Source organism: Nannospalax galili, unplaced genomic scaffold (genome assembly GCF_000622305.1).
Source record: "Nannospalax galili isolate Female #2095 unplaced genomic scaffold, S.galili_v1.0 scaffold1250, whole genome shotgun sequence".
NCBI lineage: Eukaryota > Metazoa > Chordata > Mammalia > Rodentia > Spalacidae > Nannospalax > Nannospalax galili.
Window position 1 is genome coordinate 74220 of NW_008328704.1, and position 19044 is coordinate 93263.

The window sequence follows — 19044 nt, forward strand, 5'->3', positions numbered from 1 at the left end:
ATTTAAGAGCTCCCTTTTTGCAGTATGTATGGCACATACCTGTTATCCCAGCATATGGAAGGCAGAGGTAGGTGAATCTCTGAGATTGAGGCTAGCCTGGTCTAGTGAGTTCCAGGTTAGCTAGGGCCATATAAAACACCCCTCACATAAACGCACATTGTGTGCAAACACACACACACACACTCTCATACTATCATCCCAAAGATGTCAGCAGAGGCACACTTGCCCTTGGCTGTCCTTAGCAGGGCAGTAGTCTTCTTGGAAGCAGTAGGGATTGACTGCATGGCTTGTGACAAGCAGAGCAGGACGAGAGTGCTCAGGTTTGGCCTTTTCTAGGGGTTTCAGTCTTTAAGCTTAATGCAGTAAGGGTTGTTACTCTGAGAATGTGCTAGCTGAGAGCACCTGAGAGGAGGTGGCCTGACGCTGCTCAGAAAGTATGGTACATCCCTCTGCATAGGTCACAGCATCATCATCAGATCATTGCACTTGCTGTGGCTGCTGCAGAGTGCTGTGTGGCATCCCAGGTGTCAGTTGTCCCTGGTTATGAGGATGAAAAAGGTCCTAGGCAGTGCTTGCTGCCTCCTGGAGGGTGGCATTCCTTCCTGCGTTGGACCCTACCAAATGGGAAGACTCGCTTGCCCACATCCCTTCTCCAGGAGCCTGGGACCCAGCAAGATCCAGAAATGGGCTTTATCCTTGAGTGCTATTCCTCAAACTTGGGTCTGGGTTTGTTTCTGTTGCCTACTTAGTGGATGCCCTGAAGGTCTCTGTTTCAGGAAACATACTGTGTCCTGGGAAACAGAGTGTGTAGTTCCAACAGTGTTTGTCTCCTAAGGCCAAACTGGGAGTCGGCAGACACAGGGTAGAAGAGTCTGCTTTGCCTAGAAACCCCAAGATTTTGCTGCTCAAAAGATTTTTTACCCCTATGCATGTTTGTGTGGAAGTGGGTGTGGATTGTTTGGCCGCCTTCTAGAAGGGACATTGAGCCACCTCCGTGGTGTTCTCACCTCGTGTGTTGGTTCTGATGATGTAGGAGAGAACACAGCTGAGTGGCTCGCTGCAGCACAGGCTTATCTGGGAGGCCTGTGGATACTGCTGGTGTCACAAAGCCTGGCTGAGAGCTGCTGTGCTGGGGAGGAGCAACACAGGGCACAACTGTTCTCCAGAGGACACAGACTAGAGCCTGACCACTCACCTTGCAGGGCGTGCCTAAGCACTTGCACTTGTACAAAATCTGCTTAGGACAATAGGTTAGAGGTTGAAATATCAGAAATGAAGTGTTGGTAAAAGACTTGAGTAGTCAACAAGTTTTTATCAGTGCCTGGTGCTACCAGATGAGAGCTAGAGGATGTTGTATGTGACTGCTTGTCCAATTCTAATGTACCCCAGAGTAGCATTATACCACCCCCTCCTGCAGTAACTCAGCAGAAAATGTTACTGAGTTTGCAGCTGCTTCTTTCTGATAAACATTAACAAGCCAGTGTGCTTTGCCAAAGGAAGACTAGAACTTTGTATAGGATCCAGTGGGGAGGTATACACTGTGTTGTCCTGGCTGGACTGGAGCTCACTATGTAGACCAGGATGGCAATGTTCCTGCTGCTGCTGCCTCCCAGGTACTAAGATTATACCATAAACTACCATGCCCATCAGTTTTTATTTTTTATCTTTGACTTTTGGGAAAAGCTCCTGAACTTTACAATGCTCCTGCCTCTCAGCCTCCTGAATGTCAGGCTTAATGGTATATACCGCCATGTCTGGCACACCATTGTTCCATCATGAATTATTGGACACCACTAGAGGTCGGGTGGCACATAAAATGCCTTGGATGTTGGAGTAGAAGATCCCCACAGCCCCCCCCCAAAGATACCCCTAGTTCTCCCTTGTGAAGCCCACGTACCTTCCCAGCCCCTGGAGTGATTCCACTGCCTTCCACACCCTGTTTTCCAGGGTGTTTTCTCTACGTCTGGGACTTGGCCTGTGCTAGATAAGCCTCTACCACTGAGCTACAGCCCCAGCCATGCTTTTCTCTCTTGTCCTCCCATAAGATGTTTGTCAAAATCTGAGACTGGAGAGATGGCTCAGCAGTTAAGAGCACTGGCTGTTCTTGCAGAAGACCTGGGTTCGAATCCCAGCACCCACATGGCAGCTAACAACTGTCTGTAACTCCAGTCCCAGGGGATCCAACAGCCTCTTCTGACCTCCACGGGCATTGCACGACACAGGTGCACTTACCTACATGCAGGCAATACACGCATAAATATATAAAATAAAAATAATAAATAAAATTTTTTAAAAAGTTTGTCAAAGTCTAACATTCAGAATATTTACATACAGGTTTAACCATTTTAAAACTGAGTTGCTGAAAACTTTTTTTTTTTTTTAACTAATTCTGAATCACCACATTTTCATTGAAACTTACCAAATCACAGTGCAAAGCGCTTGTCTAGCTCCAGCTACATGTTTTGGTGTCTGGGGCCCCATGAGGGAAGAACATCCATGTTCGCAGCTACACATAGCAGTGGCAGCAGCTTATCCCCAAGTCACGGCAACACTCTGGTCTCCTCTTTAACCTGCTTGCATCACTTGTTCTGGAAAAATACTAGACCAGCACTTCCCAGGCACAGATCCACTGTGGATTCTAGAATTTGCTAGTAGGAGATGTCTGACTTCAGAGAGTAGCAGTTACCCTGTAGCTGGAAGATCTTTTCATTCTGTGTTAGCTGGAACCTTCTAATTGGCTTATAGCCATTTGCTTCCTAGGCTCCACCACCAGTTAGTTTCTGGCGGCCTGCCGAGGGTGAACCGAGGCACAAAGAACACTGTCTTTTCCAGCCAGCGATCTGTGAGCTAGAAACCCTTCGCTCTGACAGTATTTTATCCAACCTCTATCCTCGTGGATAACAACACTGTGTTCCCCATGAAAAGGGAGGCGGTGCTATGTCGTGGGCCACCAGCCTTGAGTACATCATGAGGCCAGACCACACATGTCTCCTAAGGAGGAGCGTTTTTTGATATTATTTAATTTGACTTAATGTATTCCTAAAATTTTGTTTGCAGATGACAGACTCTTCTAGAGTAAACCTAGAAGAAATGAACATTAGTTAGCTTAAGACTCAAATATTGGAGCCAGGGAGATGGCTCGCTGGGTAAAAGTGAAAGCCTGACAACCTGAGCTGGATCTCTGGAGCCCACATAAAAAGCCAGGCGCAGTGGTATGTTTCTCTGATCCCAGCACTTGTGTCATCGGGTGGAGACAGAACCACCCAGAAGCTCTAGCCTGGTGTGCAGCCCAGCAGTAGAAACAAGAACCCTCCTCAAACAAAGTGGAAAGGGGGAACAAACTCTGAAAAGTTGTCCTCAGACCTCCACATGCACCGTGTGGTACACACATGTCCACACTCTCCTGGACATACACATTAAATAAATATTTAGAATATGGTCAGTTTACTTGATTACACCAATAATTAGTTACAAAATGTAATTTAAGGGGCTGGAGAGATGGTTCTGCAGTTAAGAGCTCTGGCTGCTCTTGCAGAGGACCCGGGTTTGATTCCCAGCACCCACATGGCGGCTACAAACCATCCACCAGTTCAGAGGATCCAGCACCCTCTTCTGACCTCTGTCGGCATTGCAAGACACGGGTGCACTTACATGCAGGCAATGCACTCACACATACAAAATAAAAAATAAGTGTCATTTTAAAGTGTCATTTATCACAGTAAAGTAGACGGTGTGCAGGGTGTATAGAAGTCGACTGTGAAGTAGGCAGGACCTCCATGCGGAAAGCTGGAAGGGTTTTTAAGTCGGAGGCGTAGGGGACTTGGTGCCAGCTCTCCCAGAGTTGCTCTTACTGTTAAGCAGAACTCCAGTCACAGCTCAGCAGCTCTTACAGAGCCGCGTGGTAGGGTTCAGGGAGGACAGTGAAGGGCCAAGGTGAACGGCAGCACTCCTGAAGAAGGGCAACGCCCTGCTGCATGAAAACTGCGACATTGAGCACCATCAGGGCCTGGTCCCATGCTTCCCAGAATTCTTCCTATTGAGAGAAGCGCAGACTGCTTGAGAAGTGGTCCGTGCCAGGGCAGGAGTCTGGACCATGTAGGTAGAAGGAAAGAAGTGCCTCTGGCTAGAGCCATGTAGGGAGGGTGCCAGAGCACACCAGAAGGACATGCCTGCTGGATAGCTTTGAGATAGGTATGACTTAAATGAGTGATGACAGGAGTGGCTGTAACATTGCAGAGGAGGTGAGAGGTAGCAATGGGGCTAGAAGGTTTAAGAATGGCTGACACTCGCTGAGCTGCTCACTGCTGTGTGGGTGCGGACTTCATTTGGCAGTGTTGCCCTCTGCAGGAAGCTTTCACAAGGTGATGGGGAGTGGTGGGGATGGAGAACCACTTGTGTGGACAGTGCGCTAACGTAGTTTTCCTTCTTGATTCTTGGGCCCAGCTTCATTGACTTTGAGTCTGGGTTCTCAGCTGCCTTGGCTGCGCTTGCCCTTCAGGGGCTCCACTGGCGACTTGAACCACGTTGCTCCACAGTGCACCAAGACTCCTGCTCTGCTGCGGTAGTTTCTGCTGCTGTTTTTTGAAGTTCATCACCAGCTGCCCTGGCATTTGCTACGTAGACCAGGCTGGCCTCAATCTTACAGAGATTTTCCTGCCTCTGCCTCCCAAGTGCTGGGACTAAAGGCGTGCACCACCATGCCCAGCAGGTTTTTCAACCTATAGATGTTAGAGATGTGTGTGTGCGCATACATTCACATATTTCTCATTCCTTTAACTTTTTTGGCATGGAATTCAGTTATCTGTCACATTTTTTTCTTTTTGCAATGCCTGGGATTGAGCTGAGTCCTCACATGCTGGGCAAGTACTTATCTGCATCCCTAGCACCCAGTGTTCCAGTGAGCTTCCCAGGCTGGCCTTGAACTCCCTATGTAGCCCTGACAGGCCTTGAACTTGTGATTGATCCTCTTGCCTCACCCTCCTGAGTGGCTAGGATTGCAGTCTCTCAGCAGATTTGGTTAGCACTCTCAACACCTTTCTCTCTACCAACTCTAATTTGTGGGTCAGTTTCTGTTAGTCCGCATCTCCATGCCACACTGTGGGCTTTTTTTGTTTTGTTTTGTTTTTCTGCCTTGGCAAGCATGATGGCATGTCCCTATAGTCCCAACACTTGACAGGTGGTGGCAGAAGGCTCTAGAGCTCCAGCCTAGACTGGGGGACATGGAGAGACCTCATCTCAAACACAGCAAGAGACACTGAAAGCGTTACTCACTGAGGAAAAGTCTGATGCACTTTGTTAAAATTAAGCATCTCCTTATATCAAGAAACTAAAAGATGAATATCTCATTAACTAAGAGAAGATGTTTAGTCACAAAACCAATTAGTAGAACTAAAAAAATAAATAGGGGCTGTAGAAATGGCTCAGCAGTTACGAGCACTGACTGCTGTTACAGAGGACCCAGTTTTGAATCCCAGCAACCCAACATGGTGGTTAACAACTGTCTGTAACTCCAGTTCCAGAGAGTCTGACGCCATTTTCTGACCTCATGGGCATTGCACGACACAGATGCACTTACATGCATGCATAACGCTTTATACACAAAAGTAAAAATAATAAATACAATTTATTTTAATTTTTTTTGGTCTTTTTGAGACAGGGTCTCCCTGTAGCCCCAGCTGGCCTGGAACTCACAGAGATACACCTGCCTCAGCCTCCTGAGTGCTGGGATGAAAGGTGTGGGCCACCATACCTGGCCTTAACTTTTTTTTTTTTTTTTTTTTTTCCAAGCCCTTTCAAAACCTAACAGAGGCTAGAGAAATGACTGAGCGGTTAAGACCATGCTGGCTGCTCTTCCAGAAGCTGGGCTCAGCTCCAGCACCCACATGTTGGCTAACAACTCTGGTTCTAGGGGAGTTAACACCCTTTTCTGGCAGATATTGCATGACATGGGTGCACTTACATATATGCATACACATAAAAAAGAGAAAGAAAAAAGTTTTTTTTTTTTTAAGTCATTTTGAGATAGGGTCTCCCTGTAGCCCGAGCTAACGTGGAACTTACTGTGTAGACCAAGCAGGCCTTGAACTCACAGAGATCTGCCTACCTCTGCCTCCCACGTGCTGGGACTAAAGCACCACCATTACCCTTGATATTTTTTTATCTTTATTTATTTATTTATTTATTTTGTCTTTTTGAGACAAGGTCTCCCTGTAGCCCCAGCTGGCCTGGAACTCACTATGTAGACCAGGCTGGCCTCAAACTCACAAAGATCCACCTGGCTCGAAAATAATTTTCAAAAAAAAAATTCCCCAGAACTGGAGTTAAGGATGGTAGTTAGCCACCATGTGGGTACCAGGAATCGAACCCGGGTTCTCTGCAAGAGCAGTCAGTGCTCTTAGTCACTGAGCCATCTCTCCAGCTCAAAAAAAAAATTTTTTTTTTTTTGAGGCAGGGTCTCCCTGTAGCTCCAGCTGGCCTAGAACTCACAAAGATCTGCCTGGCTTGAAAATAATTTTTTTTAAAAAAATTCCCCGGAACTGGAGTTAAAAATGGTAGTTAGCCACCATGTGGGTACCAGGAATCGAACCCGGGTCTTCTGCAAGAGCAGTCAGTGCTCTTAATCACTGAGCCATCTCCAGCCCCTCAAAAAAAAATTTTTTTTTTTTTTTTTTTGGTCTTTTTGAGATGGTCTCCCTGTAGCCCCAGCTGTCCTGGAACTCACTATGTAGACCAGAGTGGCCTCAAACTCAGATCTGCCTGTCTCTGCCTCCCAAGTGCTGGGATTAAAGGTGTGTGCCACCATGACCAGCTTATTTAAAGCGATTTTTTTTTAATGAGAAAATCTCCCTCTGAACATCAAAACTCAAAATGAGGCTCCACTAAAAGCCAGTCTTGCCATGGAAGGACTAAGGGCCTTGGGCTCCTGACACAGTTGTAAGTGGAACATGTGTGCAATAAAGCCAGTGCCTGTGTGTGTGAGCTCATCACACGACATGCTGTGACTAATAGGAGAGCACAGGGACAGTGAGCCTGGGGGGCTTCTGGAAGCTGCTCTCTTCAATGCTTGACTCTGACCTGAGCAGGACAAAGACCTCAGCGTCTCTGAAGGTCTCATTGTGACTGTCGTCTGCCACTGCTGGCCTTTCACTTGTGTTTCAGAAGTCAGCGGAATGTGTGTGTCAGTGTTAATCGTCTTCAGCTCTGATGTCTGGATGGCATCCTTCAATTCTTGCCTTCATTTGAGGTTCTGGATTGTTGGGTTTTGTTGGTGGTGGTGTCTTTGAGTCAGGGCCTCAGTATATAGACCAGGCTGTCCCAGAACTCCTGACCATGTACTCTCTGCTTCACAAGTGCTGGGAGGGCAGGCGTGCGCCAACTTGAGTTGTTTCTTCTGTCTTCTCTATTCTCACTTCCACCGATGGGTGTGTTCAATCTTTTATCATTTTTATTTTATGTGTATGAGTGTTTTGCCTGCTTGTATGTATGTGTACTGTGTGTGTACAATGCCCATTGATACCAGAGGAGGACGTTTGATCCCCCGGAACCAGAGTTACAGACAGTTGTCAGCCTCCATGTGAGTGCTGGTAACTGAACCCAGGTACTCTGCAAGAGCAGCCAGTGCTCTTAACCTCTGAGCTGTCTCTCCAGCCCCAGTGGGTATGTTGGAAGCCTCATTTTACTGTGTGAGTCTCCCAAGAGGTTTTCATAGCATATGATTTATCTCATCAGTGTCAGAGAAAATAAAAACAACTTTCTTTCCTCCTCAATCCATGGCAGCTGACTTTCTCTTCTGTTTCTCAGCCTTACAGTCCAGTCTTTGACCCATGCATTGTGGTTTCCAACGGGCTCCAGTGGTCCTGTCTTATCTCAAATGCTTTCTCTTTCCCTAGATGCTGGTATCATGAAATCAGCTCTCTGATCTCACTTGCTGCTGCTGCTGCTTGTTTGACTCTTGTCAGAGTGCCTTTTGCTTTACTGTATGTGGCCTAATCACAACTGAGGGTACTTGAGGGCAGGCGTTGCTAGTATCTTCTGAGAACCTTGAATGAAAATTCTCTCTCCCAAAACACAGTTTGGTTAGTTGGTTTGTCTGTCTCTCTTTCTCTTTCTCTCTCCATCTCCATCCATCCACTAGATACCTGTCAACATTGAGTGAGGGGGGAGCCACTGCAATGGCTTGGACTTGAAGTGCTGTGTTTGGTTTCTCTTCCAGTGGGCATCCCTACCATCAGGTGGTGTGGGGCGGAGGGGGACTACAATGTCATGGTGATGGAGCTACTGGGACCGAGCCTGGAAGACCTCTTCAACTTCTGCTCAAGAAAGTTTAGTCTCAAAACTGTTCTATTGCTTGCTGACCAAATGGTAAGCCCCCTTTTCCTAAAGAGCCTGGGCAGCTGTGGGCAGTCAGCATGTGCTTGCTCCTGATAGGTTAATTACTGGATTACTATTTCTCCATTAGTATGCCCTGTGCACCAGAGAAAGGAGATTTGCTTGACCTTGGCCTCAAGATAATAACGCAAGTGATTGGCTTGAAGGCCCACTCTCAGCATCTCAAGTGTGTTCACACTGAAGGGATATTCCAGTTTTCTCAGGGATCCCTCATTTGATTCCTAGCAACTCTTAGTGGTTTCCAAGCAAATTCTTTCTTACTGTCGACGCACAGAGAGCTAAAGATACCTTGGGAGATGACTTCTGGTCTGTCAGTATTCACCCTAAAACTTTGCGATCACTCAGCCCTGGCCAGATTGCAGTGTGTGTGCAATATGGGCTTTGTGCCTCCTTTTCCAGTGGACTGTAATGGGGTTCTCTCACCTTTTCTCCTCCGCTTACAGATTAGTCGTATTGAGTACATTCACTCAAAGAATTTCATCCACCGAGATGTGAAGCCAGATAACTTCCTCATGGGACTAGGGAAGAAAGGCAACCTGGTCTACATCATTGACTTTGGGCTGGCCAAGAAGTACCGGGACGCCCGCACCCACCAGCACATCCCTTACCGAGAGAACAAGAACCTCACGGGGACAGCTCGCTATGCCTCCATCAACACACACCTCGGCATTGGTGAGCCCTGGCTGCAGGATCACTGACCTAGGGTACCTTTGGCATGTCCATCCCTGAGCTTAGGGAGGGCCTGCTTCTCTGGTGGCCTAGGGTTATGAGCCAGTTTGGTACTGAGAGGCCTGGAAGCTGTCAGCAACCTTTATAACAGACAAGCAGATTTCAGCCACTGCTGGAGCCTTGCATAGCAGGTGTGGTGGGGCAGGCAGAAGCTGGCTTCTCCAGCAATTGCCTAAGACGGTTGGTGTTGCTGACCTGGGGTGTGGGGTGTTTCTTCACCATTGTGTGAGGGCAACTTCTAGTGAAGGAGCCATCAAAGTATATTTTTCTGTTATTAAAGTTTATTTCCATTACTGTTTGCCAGGTGTTGCTTTTACACACCACACACACACACACACACACACACACACACACACACACACACACGCCGTCCTTGACACAGTTCCCTTTTCTTTCCAGAACAATCTCGAAGGGATGACTTGGAGTCTCTGGGGTACGTGCTGATGTACTTCAACCTGGGCTCTCTCCCCTGGCAGGGGCTGAAAGCCGCCACCAAGAGGCAGAAATATGAGCGGATCAGTGAGAAGAAGATGTCCACGCCCATTGAAGTGCTGTGCAAGGGCTATCCCTGTGAGTCCTCACGCCCTTGCTGCACAGCTTCCTGCGACATGCCTTTGGCCACCTGTGTTAACCAGTGTTAACCAGACACACCTGTGGAGGTGGCAGTTAGCTGTCTATTGTCCTGGTGCTTTCTTGAGAGCTTTTGTCTAGAAGGCACTCTGAGGCCCAGGAAAGACGGGAATGAGGCAAGACTGACCCTCAGGAAATGACCCACACAGCTAGGAAGGGGAAGATGCTGGGAGCCCTACCTACTCTTTAAATTGACTGCTCCTCGCCCTCTCCTCAGCCTCCCGGAGCCATTTCCCTGTGAGTTTCCTGTTTCGTGGGAGTGCTCCTGGGATAAATTCCCTACATAAATAAATTGTGTTTTTGAGTGTTGACCTGTGGGGGTAGGGGTAGTGTTGGGGATGAAACCCAAGGCCTCACACATGCTAAGTAAGCACTTTACCACTGAGCTATACCCCCAGGCCCTAGATCTTTGAATTTTTTCATTTTTCTAGTGCTTAGGTTATTTTGTTTCTGGTTTTTGAGACAGGCTCTTGCTGTGTAGCAATGACTGGCCTAGAACTCAAAATTCACCGAGATCTGCCTGCCTCTGCCTCCCTGTTTCTGGGATTAAAGAGGTGTGCCCAGCCTCTAAATTCTTGAATCTCGTCCTCCGTGCCTTTGGTATGTGGCACTGTGGGCGGTGTATTGAGTGTGAATAGACCAAGTCTGGGCCACAGTTGGGAATGCCTAGCTAGCTTTGAGTTTCTTTGTTTTGCAGCTGAATTTGCCACATACCTGAATTTCTGCCGTTCTTTGCGTTTTGATGACAAACCTGACTACTCGTACCTGAGACAGCTCTTCAGAAATCTGTTCCATCGCCAGGGCTTCTCCTACGACTATGTGTTCGACTGGAACATGCTCAAGTTTGTAAGTGGGATTGCCAGAGCATGGGATGGCAACAGCCTGGTCCTCAGGTGGCCGGCACTGATAGCTGGGTTGGGTCTCATAAGCAGATCTATGCTGGAATGCAGATCTGTTATGGAGTACAGTTGCTGAGTTGTGAAAGCCAAGCACACCCAGTAGAACCTGGACCTAGGAACCACGTTGCCTGTGGGCTTGGTACAGAGGAAGATGATGTGGGGTGAAGGGGAAACTCTAGCATTTGTGGCTGTACATAGTGGGAGGTCCAGTGAGCCACAGTATAGGTCTGTCTGCCCACTGCCAGCCCCAGGACTGCCTGCAGGCCTCCTTTCTCCCTCCCTCTTTCCTTGACTTTTAGGGATTAATGCCACTTTGGAGGGAATTTAGTTTTTTGGGTTTTTTAAATATATTTTATTTACTGTTTTTATTTTATGTGTATATGTGTATTGCCTACATATAGGTAAATGCACCTGTGTCGTGCAATGGTGGCAGAAGACAGAAGAGACTGTCGGATCCCCTAGGACTGGAGTTATGGACAGTTGTTAACTGCCATGTGGGTGCTGGGATTCGAACCAAGGAATGATGGGTGTTCTTAGCAGCTGAGCTGTCTCTCCAGCCTGGGAATTTAGTTTTTGAAATAGAGTCTTGTTGTCTGGGCTAGTCTTGAACTCTTGGACTCAAGCTTTCTTACTGCCTCAGCCTTTCAAGTGCCATAACCATGGCTGCCCCTGTGCCCAGTGTGAATGGTTATTCTGTTATGATTACTGTCACCAGTTCTAAGAGCTTTGTGGGGGCTAGAGAGATGCTCGGAGGTTAAGAGCACGGGCTGCTCTTGCAGAGGACTGGGTTTGGTTCCCAGCAACCACATGGTGCCTAAAAATCTTTCTGTAACTCCAGTTCCAGAAGTAGTAGGGTAGTCTTAACACCCTCTTCTGTCCTCTGAGGGTATTGTACACACAGGTGCACTTGTATACATGCAGGCAAAACATTCATACGTATAAAATAAGAATATATCAGTGGGCATGGTGGCGCGTGCCTTTAATCCCAGCCCTCTGGAGGCAGAGGCAAGCAGATCTCTTTGAGATCAGGCCAGCTGGGGCTACAGGGAGACCCTGTCTTAAAAACCCAAATAAAACAGCAAAAAGGAAGAGTTTTGTGGATTCAGCTTCCTGTGATGGTGTGACGTGATGAGCCTGGCACACTGGGGACCTGGTGATCTTTCTGAGTCCTGCTCTTCCCTGTCACCCAGCCCCACCCAGCTCAGGGGCCTCAGGAGAGCTTATGCAATAAAGAGTTTGATCTATAATCATTCCGACACCACTGCCAGAAGCCAAGGCTCTGTGGCGGTTTTGTGTCTGTTTTCATTAAAAATTCATTCTTTGGGCCAAACATGGTTGTACATCCTTGTTATTCAAGCACTTGGGAGGCTGATTGTGAGTTTGAAGCCAGCCTTGGGTAAGACCCATCTCAGACAATAAAGAACCATTCTTTGTAGTGTGTTCAGACATTGGAACCTTTCGAGGTGGTGCATGTTCTGATGGGAGCAGCAGCAGAACTGTGTCCTCTAGTCCACACCAGGAGCCTTGTTATCTGCGCTCTGTGCCCGGCCTGCCTGGACCTCATGCTGTTCTTTGTGTAAAGAGACTGGCCAGAGCTGGAAGGAGAACACTCTGCGGGGTGGGCTGGCTCAGGAGAGGCCCAGTCCTGCCCGGATGGGGTTTAAAGAGACAGCTGTGCTGTTTTGGAGGCGATCCAGCGTTAGCTGCACTGCCTTCCCCTAGCATTGTTCTAGCACTTCTGACACTCCCCAGGCCTTGTAGAGGCTCTGTAGAATTGTTCTGAAAAGGACCAAATAGTGCATGCGGTCAGGTCTCAGGGTTGCCTGGGGCTATGATTCTTAGCTCTTCCATGGAGCTTAACAGCAGTCACAGGCCACTTGTAAATTGACATGACTGAGTCTAGTAAAGCAGGTGACATGGGGAGATGCCCATGGCTGCAGACCCCTGGTGACCACATCACTGATGACCTGCATCTCTGATTAGAAGGCAGCTGACTCTGACTTATAGTCGGCAGAAACCTGACTCATCCTTACTGTTGACCTGTATGTGGTGTGGCTGGCATCACTATGGCACAGAGTTGCTGTTGGCCCCGGGGTCTGGACTCTGATTGGTCCCTTCTGACCCATTGATGAGGCCCCTACTGTGCACTGCTCTGTGTCTCTGGCCTGGTCTCTCCTTTTCTTACTGGACATACTAGCATATCAACATTTATAGGGAGAGAATTAAGAGTTACAGATTGTCCCCAGTACTGGGGAAGCAGAGGCAGGCAGATAGAGCTCTGCTAATTTCAGGAAGCCTGGTCTATGTAATGAGTTCTAGGACAGCCAGGGTTACATAGTGAGACACTGTCTTTAAAGAAAAAAAGGAAAGGAAAAGAAAAGGAGATTGTGCATGGGGCATCCCTCCAGTGTAGTGGGGTCTGAAGAGGGGCTCTGACCTCCATGGGTGTTATACAGGAACTGACTTCACTGTTGATGTAGGTGGTTTTAAAAGCAGTCTGGGGGCTGGAGAGATGGCTCAGCGATTAAGAGCACTGACTGCTCTTGCAGAGGACCTGGATTTGATTCCCAGCACACACACATGGTGGCTACGAACCATCCTTAACTCCAGCTCCAGGGGAATCTGAAGCCCTCTTCTGACCTCTGCGGCATTGCACTACATGGGTGCACTCACATACGTGCAGGCAATACACAATATACACAAAATAATAAAATATTTTTTAAAAAAAGCAGTCTGTTCCACGTATTCTTTGAGGTTTTTTCAAGGTGCCAGGGATCAGCCAAGAGCCTTGACAGGTGTGTGTATACTTTAACCTAGGCCACTTCTAGCTGTTCTAATCCTCTTTCCTCCCCAGGGTGCCAGCCGGGCAGCAGATGATGCTGAACGGGAACGCCGGGACCGAGAGGAGCGGTTAAGACACTCACGGAATCCAGCTACCCGGGGCCTCCCTTCCACAGCCTCTGGCCGTCTGCGGGGAGCCCAGGAAGTGGCTCCCCCCACGCCCCTCACCCCTACCTCACACACGGGTGAGCACACCTTCCAGCATGCCCTTGGAGTGGGTACTGGGGCTTCTGTTTCACATTTTGATGGCTGTGTGGCCACACAAGGATCTTGAGCCAGACTCAGTTGAGGATTGTATCCCCATGTCAGTCTGTATTCCTAAGAATAGGTAGGTCTAAGACAGCCCACAATGGCACCTTTAGAATTGTCCTTCTCACAAGATTTGGTCTAAAGATTGAGGTCTCTGAAATTGTTTCTATTTTAGTAGTTTCCTATATATGAAGTTTTATTCTTTTTTTTGAGACAGGGTCTCCCTGTAGCCCCAGCTGGCCTGGATTCGCTGTGGAGACCAGGCTGGCCTCGAACTTAGAGATCCTCCTGTAAAGTTATTCTTGAACACATTTTCTCATGAACTTTTAAATACTCAATGCTGAGTGCCCTACGTGCCATTAGATCTTGGGGCCTTGGAATGTGTGCCCATTGGCAGCATGTGCTCTTGGGCTTCTGGACACTTGAGTTGGCTGTGTATTTGGATGTTGCTAGAGAAAAACCCAGGACCTCACCTGTGCTGGGCAGGGCTCAGCCACACTCGAACCCAGGACCTCACCTGTGCTGGGCAGGGCTCAGCCTCCCTCGAACCCCAGACCTCACCCATACTGGGCAGGGCTCAGCCATCCTCAAACCCTGAGCTAGTTAATAGATGTAGGTTCTCACCCCAGAGGGCCTACCTAGAGCCTGTGTCCTCAGCTGTGCTGCAGGCTGGTGAGGTGTTAACAGAGCCAAGAGTACTCGGTAGACATGACTTCTCTTCATCTCCTCCAGCCAACACCTCTCCTCGGCCTGTCTCTGGCATGGAACGAGAGCGGAAAGTGAGTATGCGGCTGCATCGGGGGGCCCCGGTCAACGTCTCCTCATCTGATCTCACAGGCCGACAAGATACCTCTCGCATGTCCACCTCACAGGTATGTACTTGAATTCGCTGAAACCAGGATGTGCCAGGTCCAGGCATGGGGGTGCTTTTCAGTGTCAGTATGTGCAGGCATTGGGTTTCTGCCTTACCTTCTTTGAACTGACTTTACAGGTTTATAGTTGGAAATGGGCGACATTTGTGAAGAATGTACTCCTTCCCTTCTCTTCCTCTCATTTTGAGACTGTCTAACCTGTATTGGTTGGTGGGAGGGAGTTATGTTTCTGTTTCTGTTTTGCTTCTTGGTTGGCGCCTAAGACTAGCTGGGGCTGTAATGGGCTCTGAATTGTGTGTGCAACCTTTTCTCTTCTGCTTGGGTTTCGAAGGGACATCCCTGCCCCTTGTCACCTTCCCCACCAGGCTGGACACCACATGCTTGCTCATACATATTGTTAGGGAGAGGTCTGCTCACCCAACCTTTAGGATTTGGTTTGCTGGCCAGGAGCCCCTAGCAAAGCACCATCAGAATGGTCCCCGTGAGCAATCCTGGTCTGCCTGCTGTGGCCAAGGATAGAGGCCCATAGGAACTTCCCACAGGCTCTGGGTGGTGGTATGCCAAGCTTCAAGGTGCCTGTCTTCTTAGGCCGTGTCTCTAATGAGGGAGGTCCTCAGGGAAGGCGTGGTAGCCTGAACCAGCTTCCAGGCTTCTTCCTCATAGCTTTCCCCTCATCCAAGTGCACAGCCTCCCTCCTCTGCTTTTGCTGCAGTTCTCATTAAACACTTCTTCAGTCACCAGAAGAATACCTTCTCACACATGTTGGCTGCTTTTCATAGTTGTCCATCCCCCCACCCCCTCAAAGTGAGCACCGGTGATAAGATCCAGGGAACTCTTAGAAGCCAGCACCACATACAATCCATCAATCTCGATCTTTCTCTCTCTCTCTCTCACTCTCACTCTCTCACTCATTCACTCACAACACACCCAGGATCTTGTTTCAGAGGCACACTGACAGCCCTGTGGGGCTTGGTTGTTCAGCAGCATCTGTGGCTCACAGTGGTACCTGAATGTAGCATTCAAATGCCAGGAGCTGTGTGAGATCCCTGGGGCCACACAGCGTTCTGATCTGGTGACAGTTTGTACTACAGAAACTGGTGTTCTTGCAATTCAGTAGCTAGGTGAATGTTCTCATTTGCCAGAAATTGACAGACTTTTTATGATAATTTTCTCCCAGAGAGACTACAGATACATAGAGTTTCACTAGGGGCTCTTGAGAAGTTTCCACATCATTGTGAGATTGAGTCTGTTGGTATATATACTCTTAAGCTCTGCCTCCCTCACAGTGGACTTGAGTTTCTACATCAGGGAGTGGGCCCTGACTGGGTTTAGGCGTCCTCATGCTTGCAGCGGGGCAGAGACTGAGGAACAGTCAGGCTTCCTTTTTTCAAAAAACCAAGAAAAAAAAGCATCTGGTAGTTTAGGGTCCACTGTGGATACCAAGAAGACACGGGTTGCAGTCCGACTTCCTCTTGGCTGGGTTGCCAAGGATGCAGCTCCCTTGGCACAAGGTAGCAGAGAATATTCTTCGCACATGGTGAGCGTGGGCCTCAGAATTAGTCTCTACTTGTGTGGCCTCCTGTTTCTGCGTGGAGAATGGCACCAGACTTGAGCATGGTTGGGAGGCTCCTCCTTGGGGTTCTGTAGCTTTTCCTTGGGTTGTGTTGGGGATTTTAGCATCAGTTGCCCTTGTCCAACTCTGGTGACACTAGGACATGGTGCAAGGTCGTTGGGGTGCTACATTCTTTAATGCAGGACCTTATCCTCACCCAGGCTTTGCCCACAAACAGCTGCTTCCTCCTTAGCAAGCATCATTCCCTTTTCTGAAGGGCACTTGCATTAGGTTTGTCCCCTGCGGAGACCATGATCCCACATTTTCCCATCTCTGAATTAGTTCTCATTAGCCAAAAAGATACAGGCCTACAGGGCATCTGGTCAGCAGGTCTCTGTTTTGTTTTGTTTTTTCTTTGTGAGAGGAAAGGTCTCTTCTCTGTACTGTTGGCATGCCCGTTACTCCTTTTGATGGATTGTTTAACTGACATCCTGCTCCAAATTAAGATCTGCAGCCTGGTGCTCTTGTGTGTGTCCTGGGGGGTGCCATGTCCTGCACTTGCTACATGGTGTTACAAGACTGATTTGTATGGTTGGTGAGCCCCGCCGTCCACTGACTATAGCCTGTTGAAAACATGAAGTTAGAAGGGTCTGTCTATGTCATCATCCATTCTGGTGGCTACTTCATTGAGGACTAGTCATGAGAGGTAGATGAGTTCGTGCACTGTGTGGAGAGACTGGCCAATCCCTGGGATCCCTGAAGTGATGCTTGTTGATGTCTTGATCTGGTCAAGGCAAGAGGCACATCTAGATGCAGGCCCAACATGCGCAGTCAGGGGACCGGGCTTCATGTGCGGTTCAAGCCAGCAGTACACTTACCAACAGCTGTCTTTTCCCCACCTCAGAATAGCATTCCTTTCGAACACCACGGCAAGTAGCCGCTCGTCTCCATCGGAAGGCAGTGCCGGGTGAGTGCTCAAGGTGGGGCTTGGCAGGTGCCAGGTGGGGTGGGAGCCACCACTCCCCACCCGCCATCAGGGCTCCCTGGTGGGCTGGGCTTGCATGCCAGGCGCTGGAGTAGAGTGAGGCTTCTTCTGCTTGTTCTTTTCTGTGTGTGGGGTCTGGAGTAGCTGTGGTGAGCTGCCCAGTCTGGGAGCCTAGTGGCATCCTCAGAGTCTCTGAATTGGGAGCAGCTTTAGGTGACCATCCTGCTGTAGCTTTGTCCTCCGGCCTCCCTGTGGCTGCATTCAGTATGCTGACACTGCCCTCAGGCCTGGCTCTGGGCGGGTGTGCTGGGACGTGTGTCTGTTGTGCTCAGCTGAGCGGTGCCATGCTTTGTATTGGGCTCTTGAGCTCTTGCTGCGTTCAGACTCCTGGTGGTCTTTGCCCATCCTGGCTTTTCAGTCACCCCTCTTCCTCATTTACCCCTGTCCTCATTTTGTGTTTCTTTCCAAACTTGGTACCTGCCCAGCCATCTTGTCCATGCAGCTGTCGTTTGTATTAACCCAGCCACAGCCACCTGCTCCCCTGCCGTCGGTGCATGGCTGGTGTCCACGCTGCAGTCCTTTATCGTTGGCCACGTGGCACTCGATGGACCTTCCATGAGGGGCTTGAGCTTCAAGTTGGGGGTTGTGTCACTAGAACATCTGCTGTATTTAACGTTATGTATGCTCTTTAGAAATGTGTTGGCAAGAACTGCCCTTCCCATCTTCCTAAGGGGAACACCGTTTCAGAGCACCAAGTTCTTTCCAGGAAGGGAAACTGGGAGCAGGCATCACCGCCACTCGGATCCTCAGGAGCACAGCGCTCAGTCTCCTTGCTTGCATGCCTCTTCTTCCCCGTCTTCCTGTCCCTTGTTCTGCCTGGTACCTGTCCTGGCCTTTCTGTGTTGCCAGGGGTGGAGGTGCTTAGATTGAAGCCAGGTGGCAGTGTGTCCCTTCCGTCCCAGGCTCTGTTGTGTTACATTGCCCAAGCGCCTGGCCATACCGTTCCTTTGGCCTCATGCTGACCTTGTCCTGTGCTTTGGCTCCGACAGATTCCCGGTCGGGTGGCTTCCAGTGGTCTTCAGTCTGTCGTGCACCGATGAGAACTCTCCTTTTTGCTGTGAAGGGCAGACAATGCATGGCTGATCTACTCTGTTACCAATGGCTTTACTAGTGACACGCCCCCCGGTCTAGACCCAAAATGTTAATGCCGGGAGCTCTCCAAGCCACTCACCCAGCGATGCTCGTGGGGAATCAAAACACAAACTAAATGGACAGGCTCCAAGAGCTGCCGTCACCAGGGGTTGCCACTGTGGCCCACGTGAGCCCTGGTATCATGGGGCTGGGAAGAAGAGCAGAAGCTGGGAGACCATTGCAGAAAGAACCACCTCCCTGTGAAGAGCCTCTCAGCTCCCACCAGTGGTGGCGGACCTGCGCTCCCTGATCCCACCGCAGCTGCCAGTCTTCAACTTGGTTAAGACAGTTTTGTATCATTTTGCTAAAAATTACTGGCTTAAATCTGTGTGAAGAATCTGTCTTTTTATTGTTTCTTGTCTGTTTTCGCGGTCTTAAAAAATACCTTAAAGAACCCTAAGACGTGCTAGTTTGGAGCTTCTGTATAAAGTGGAGGCAGGCAAGAAAGGGGCACATGTGCGTGTCAAGGATGTGTGTGTTGTTTCTCGTGTTGTGCTGTTCACTGTGGAGAGGACATTCTCATCAGAAGTTTGTGTGTGTGTTTCTGTCTTGTGTGTCTCGTGGGCCCCTGTCAGCCTGGTTTGGACATGTTGCTTTTCCTTCCCCACTATAAACTGAAATGCCTGCAAAATTCAGAGCGGATAGACGGCAGCAGCTACCCCGGAGCAAGAATGTGGCGGTGTGTCCCCAGCAGAGCGCTGTGGCGAT

General features: G+C 49.1%; 1 protein-coding gene across 2 annotated transcripts in view; it reads left to right on the forward strand.

The window, feature by feature from the left end:
- Positions 1-18678, forward strand: part of Csnk1d (casein kinase 1 delta) — a 28419-nt gene extending 9741 nt beyond the window's left edge. Inside the window, exons 3-10 of one of the 2 annotated variants that reach the window (XM_008828130.3) lie at positions 8213-8361; positions 8832-9060; positions 9517-9687; positions 10445-10593; positions 13501-13672; positions 14469-14608; positions 17065-17127; positions 18195-18678. In XM_008828130.3, coding sequence (XP_008826352.1) covers positions 8213-8361; positions 8832-9060; positions 9517-9687; positions 10445-10593; positions 13501-13672; positions 14469-14608; positions 17065-17097 — 1043 coding nt within the window. In that variant the 3' untranslated portion in view covers positions 17098-17127; positions 18195-18678. The remainder of the gene's footprint in view (positions 1-8212; positions 8362-8831; positions 9061-9516; positions 9688-10444; positions 10594-13500; positions 13673-14468; positions 14609-17064; positions 17128-18194) is intronic. The other variant, XM_008828121.3, reaches the window with a different exon arrangement.
- Positions 18679-19044: the final 366 nt, after the last annotated feature.